The sequence below is a fragment of the Cannabis sativa genome, chromosome 4 (assembly GCF_029168945.1).
Source record: "Cannabis sativa cultivar Pink pepper isolate KNU-18-1 chromosome 4, ASM2916894v1, whole genome shotgun sequence".
Classification (NCBI taxonomy): domain Eukaryota; kingdom Viridiplantae; phylum Streptophyta; class Magnoliopsida; order Rosales; family Cannabaceae; genus Cannabis; species Cannabis sativa.
This window is the reverse complement of record NC_083604.1, coordinates 76,807,096-76,813,369: the sequence shown is the minus strand read 5'-3', so window position 1 is coordinate 76,813,369 and position 6,274 is coordinate 76,807,096. Positions and strand designations below refer to the sequence as shown.

The following is a 6,274-nucleotide window of genomic DNA, read 5'->3' as shown; positions in this document are numbered from 1 at the left end:
ACGATTACGTTTGATCTCCCGTTAACAAATAAACCCAATAATTAAATCAAAAAATTAAACAATCTTTTAAATATTAATAATCTCTTTTTAAATTAAAAAAATCATCTTACCCACATCTCTCTAACAAACCTATCTTAGGAGAATATTAATAATATTATTTATTTATTTTTTAAAAAAGAAAAATATAGATAAAATGTTTAGAAAAGAAGAAGAAGATTGATTGGGTTGGCTTAGAGATTTTTGGGCTTGGGCTTAAAAAAATAAAAAGAAGATGAAATGGGCTGTAATTAGTATTTACTTTATATGTTTGTGCTTATTTTTAGTTTTATTTTTAATTTTACCACCAAGAGGAAAAGGTTGAAAAATATTAGAATATGAAAATATTATTGGTGCTTATTAGTAATTTGCAAAGAATGTGAAAGTCTATAAATATATAGTTGTGTAGCTATTATTAGATATGAAATGAGATAATAGAACTTTTTTCAATTAGAAGATTAATGTACATTTTACTATTAATAACATACATTATTATAACACAACTATGTTTTACTTACTAAATATACTGACACATATTATATTATAACACATATTTTTTTTTTATAAAAGAAATCGTTCAAATAATTATATTATTTTAATTATTAATTAAAATATTAAAATAAAACTAACACTACGTGGCTTGGCACGTAACAATCACCTAGTATATATATATATATATATGCGTTAAAAAAAATTTAAATCCTATTTTTAACATTATAAATTTTTTCAAATTTGATATTTAAGATGTGTTAAATAATTAGAGTGCACTATAGAATTTTAAGAGTACACTATAGGATGTGTTAAAATATTGGACTAAAAATTCTAAGAGTGCACTGTAGAATTTTTCACAGCCAAATGTTTGAAGGTATATTATCATGATTAGAGAGAAACAAAAAGTCAAAACTACAAAGATTACAATAATTAATAGTATAATATTATAATTTCCTAAATCTTTTCAGTCAACGTGAAAACATAAACAAATACAATAATAAATAACTAATACAACGACCGAATAAAATAATTTTTCTATAATTTCCTGTTATATATATGCTAACTTTTACATACATAAATCCTTAAAAAAAAACCTTTAATAATATAAATTAATGATTGAAATAATTAAATTGATCACTAGTCACTACCTCCTTCAAATAAATAAATTGACTACTAATATAACAGCTGTACAGTAGTGCCACATTAAATGTGATCATATCGTATTAAATATATAAAATGTAAACATGCATGCAAGTATACGTACGTATTATAATATATGGTATTATTTAATTGTCACATAAAATAGAATAAAATCCCATAAATTATTATCATTTTATACTAAAAAAAACAAAAGGGAAGAAGGGTTACAAAGGAGAGCCATAAACATACATACAAGTAAATAAAAACTCTCAAGTACTAGTCATGAGAGGCAGATAAAATTTACAAGGGAATTTTTTTCTTTCCTACATAATATATGATAAATATATATAAATAAAGGTGCTTATCTTGGCTTTGGTTGATGTGATGAAATTAATTGAAAGAAGTTGCACTAAGCCGTTGGAAAATTCTAAAAGAAGAAAAATACAATCTAATATATATTTTCACATACAAATGGGGCTTTGTTGAACAGTACTTTCTATTATATATATATCCAAACATGGGAGAAGAGACCCGAAATAGAGAAATATATATAGATATTATGATCATCATAGACATTTTCATATATATCTCTTGATCTTCTAATAATAATAATTGAATATAGAGAAAATGAATTATATGCAAGAGTTGAGGTGGCGAACTGTGATTGGAAGACCTTTGGGAAAGTCAACAAAAGGGAATGCAAAAGCTTGATCCTTCTCAGCTAACTCCCAATGGTAATTAAGGACCAAATGGTGAATGAAAACAGCCATTTCAAGCTTTGCCAATTCTGACCCAGCACATAACCGTGGTCCTCCCCCAAATGGCATGAAACTGTTATTATTACCATAATTATAATTACTTGATGATGTTGAGCTTTGATCACTACTTTGTTGCTTCATCTCCTTTATTACCACAAAATAGAGAAAAAAAAAGCATGTAAAAAAATAGAGATAATTTAAAGGGTAATAATCAAGTTGGGCAAATTGACAAATCTATTGAGTTTGTTTTGGACTTTTGCTAAATTACTTTTGAGCCAAAATAAAAGTATAGAAAAGGACACTTAATTATTAAAAATTCATATATAGAGAGGGGTATATAAATTAGTGGAGGTCATTTTCTTTTCACTCCTATTTTTATCATTTATTTCACTAATGTGACTTTTCTACATGGATATCAATTTCTCAATTTAGGTATAAAATAAAATAATAACAATAATTAATAACATATAATAACCAACTGAAAGAAACTGAAGCAACATGAATCATAAATATGAGGATGAGGTCCAATAGAAAAACAAAACCTCATACATAAGACTAATGGAAACCTTAATTTACAACCTCCACTAGTGTGGAAATCGACCTTTTTAGGCAATTTTTCTCAGTATCGTGTTGCCTTAACCTTCCTTTTTCTCAGAAACTTTTTAAATCTTGACTGTACTTTCTTCTCTTAACTTATGCAAATAATGCAATTTCTCTCCTCCCGAGAAAAAAAAAGGGTTGAGAGCCAGGATAGACCGACTGAGTGAGGACCATTGTTTTTTTTAATAAATAAAAAAAGTGGGGTATTTTTAATTTTGACCAAAAGAGAGAATAATAATAAATTTTTTTTAAAAAAAAATAAAAAAATAAAAGCAGAAATGCACGTGCAATGAAGAACCCCACAGCCACATGGGTGTTTAATCATCTCAAAATGGGCCCACACCCCCACGAGGAGAGTGATGTCAATGACATCTAGTGGGACCCATATTAGGGGGGGTCCGTACAGTAGGCAACCATCCTCTTGTTGTTGGGGATTGACCTTTTCTTTTTCTCTTTATTTTTTAAAATCATGATTAGCCTAAATTGATTTATCACTTTTGACAGTGTTAATAAATGGAATTGTTGTTGGTAATTATGATTGTTTTTATGGTAAGTAAAATTAGTTGTTAAACTCTTTCAACCGAAACCCATGAATGTAGAACATTATATTAACTCATTTATATTATTGCTAATTAATTACCAAAGTTAATTTTGATTGGATTCTTGATATGTGTTATGCATGAGATAGGCACATCGATAGGGTCCACTGCCAAACAACAAAGGGGTTGTCAGTGGGAACCACAACAAGAACCAATGAAAGTGGTTTGGGGACCTCATCACCTCACCCTTTCTTTCCTTTATTACTTTCTCTCTGACTTTTTATTATTTATTTATTTATAAAATTAAATTAAATTAACCCTCATCAAAAGATAAAATAAAAAATATTAATTATAAAAGGCATGAATGAAGGGTGTGAAAGACTGACCTGCCATCTCCATGGATTGAAGTGTTGAGGGTGGTCAAAAAGCAAAGGATCCAAATGCACGGCTGCAATCACCGGAAGCACTTTCCAACCACATGGAATGTCATAACCTTATTTCAAAATTATTCAAACAAAAAAATAAATAAATAATAAATCATAATTTTGGCCTTCGATTTATACAAATATAAGTAGTGTACATTTCGTAGCATTATTCATCATTTTTTTTCGAAATGATCATTACACAAACTAAAGTTTCTTTAAATTAATATTTTTTTTTAAAAAAGAATAATAATAACTAAACCAATAATGTTTATAGAACCCACTGGTTTAAAAAACAGCACTATACTATACTATATAACGTGTGTCATATTTTTTGTGCATATTTTAAGTCCTTTTATAAAAAAAATGAAAAAAAATAAAATAAAGAAACAAAGGCCATTTTTTCCCTTTTTGTAGTCCTTACCTTTGTACCTAACGTCTTTTAGTGCCTTTCTGTGAAGAAATCTCACAACGTTACCAAGCCGAAGTGTCTCACTTATAACCTAATTATTTTACACAATGAAATAATTAGAGAGGAGAAGTAATTAAGTTTAGTTAAAATTAATCACTTTATAAAAATTTTAATTTTGTATTGTAAAATTTGCTTACACATTGTGTGAATTCCATTTTTTTGTAGTCATCCCAATTCAAATCTGTCTCCCCTGCTTGCTTTTTAGCTCTAGCAATTTCAGTATGCTCTTCCTGAAAAACATGTAAAAATAGTAACTTTTTAAATTAAGTAAAGGTTAATAATTATAATTAGCTAGAAAGTTAAAATAATAATAATAAAAAAAAAAATTAATTTTTTACCCTCAATTGTTGAATAGCTCTAGGACAACCTGGTAAAAAGTAAATAGCTAAAGCAATGGAAACTGAAGAAGTTTCATGGCCAGCAAAAAGAAGACTTAGTATTAAGTCAAGAATTTGCTCTGTTGAAAGATTTGAATGCTTCAAAACCCATCCAAGCAAGTCATTATCTTCTTCCAAATCTTCAATTCCTTCTTTCATTTTCTCGACTCTTTCATCCATTTTTCTATTTATAAACTTCAAAATGGTTGATCTTGACTGTTATGAAAAACATCATTTATATGATCAATATATAATGAAAAAAAAAAATTAGTGCCTAATAATATTTTGGTAAAATCATACCTGCAAGGCTTTTCTATAAGCTGTTCCAGGCAAATTCAAAGGTGGAGAAACTACTCCTTTCATGAAAGTTATGTACTCTTTTTTAAGTTGCTCAGTCTCAGGAACTCCAGGATCCAAACTCATGATGTGTTTAGCCATTAAATTAAACGTGAACTGAAACAACAAATAATAATGTTATTTTTATACTAAAAAAAAAATTATATACTCAAAAAAGAAGAAGTGTTTTAAGTGTTGAAAACCTTCTTGGCTTCATCTTGAGCTGAAAAAACAGAGTTTTCTTTCCAAGCTTTTAAAACAAGTAAAGTATGGTTCTCAACTTCTCTGAGTAAATGAGTTCTGAGTCTAGCATGGCTCAAGAAATTAAGAGATATAATTCTCATATGTCTATGCATGTCTCCAACTAAAACCAGCATAGACCATTTACCAAGAATTCCTCCTATGCTTCTTGGGTAACTACATTCAAATAATCTTCCTTCATTTTGGAGTATGAATCTGTTTAGCCCTGCATCTGCTGATACTATTGTAGGCTCACCAAACAAGTTTGACTTGTAAATTTTACCATACCTATTTAAAAATAATAATAATAATAAAAAATTACATATTTGATTAAAAATATTATGTGGGGTTGGATTAAAAAGTTCATTTTTTACCTTGATATGTGTTGTTCCATGAAATCTCCTATGGAAGTAGCAGAGTAAGGCTTCAAATAACCAATGGTTTCACCAAGAAAAGGCCAACCCATATCCCCTGGTGGAAGATTAAACCTCTTTTGCTTTCTTTTAATGAGAATAAAGAACAAGAATAGAGCTAAAATTGATGGTAAAAGACATAAAACTAGCTCTGAGTCAGACATTGAACAACCTGACTGACTCTTCTTCCTCTTCTTCTCTCTTCTTCTTCTTCTTCTTCTTCTTCTTCTTCTTCTTCTTCTATATTAAATAATAATAATAAAAGAAGAATTATTTTTGTTGTGAATTTTGGTTTGCTGTCTTATGGAGAAATGGAATAAGATATGTGTTTGTGTGTTTTGGGGAAGTGAGTTCTTCTGCTACACTTGTTAAAAAGTAGCTCCCATTTTCGACCTTTATAAAATCCACTCACTCACTCTCTTCTCTACCTCGAGAGATGATTTCGATGAAAACAAATTTAAACATAAAAATAAAAATTATAAATATATATATTTGTATATATGAAAGAGAAAGAAGGGAAAGCCAATAAGCTTGATTTCGTAAGTTCTTTTTTCAGTTTTTGCTCAGAACGTAATAAGGAGTTTGGATTATCGGTTGGTCATATATCTCACAGAACCACGCTGTTTTATATTAGAAAATTACAAAGTTGCTTTTTTATTTTTATTTCGGAAAATTTTAGGGCACCACTTTTGGCTTATGACAGGTGTCTTTATTCCTTTGTATTTTTATATATAATTTAATTTTTAGAAAAATTTTAATAATTTATTACGCTAAAAATTAAGTTAAAACATTCAAATTATACATATTTGTATTTTTGTACGCATGTAATTAACACGAATACTGTTGTTGTGGACAATTTCTCTGTTTGGTTTGATCAGGAAAGGAAAGGCAAGGGGAGGTAACTAAGGCTGACTGTGAATTTTAATGGAAGGTAAAACTGAAAATGGTTC

At 28.5% G+C, this 6,274-nt stretch overlaps 1 protein-coding gene across 1 annotated transcript; it reads right to left on the bottom strand.

Annotated features, from left to right (window-relative positions):
* Window positions 1-1,584: 1,584 nt before the first annotated feature.
* LOC115714415 (cholesterol 22-monohydroxylase CYP90B51) lies at window positions 1,585-5,923 on the bottom strand. The gene is made up of 8 exons (XM_030643114.2): window positions 5,286-5,923; window positions 4,875-5,199; window positions 4,636-4,788; window positions 4,297-4,551; window positions 4,096-4,188; window positions 3,911-3,989; window positions 3,451-3,557; window positions 1,585-2,069 (listed from the first exon to the last, which is right to left on the bottom strand). Exons 1-8 carry the CDS (start codon window positions 5,486-5,488, stop codon window positions 1,800-1,802), a joined length of 1,485 nt encoding a protein of 494 aa, XP_030498974.1. The 5' UTR covers window positions 5,489-5,923; the 3' UTR covers window positions 1,585-1,799.
* Between the last annotated feature and the right edge of the window lie 351 nt (window positions 5,924-6,274).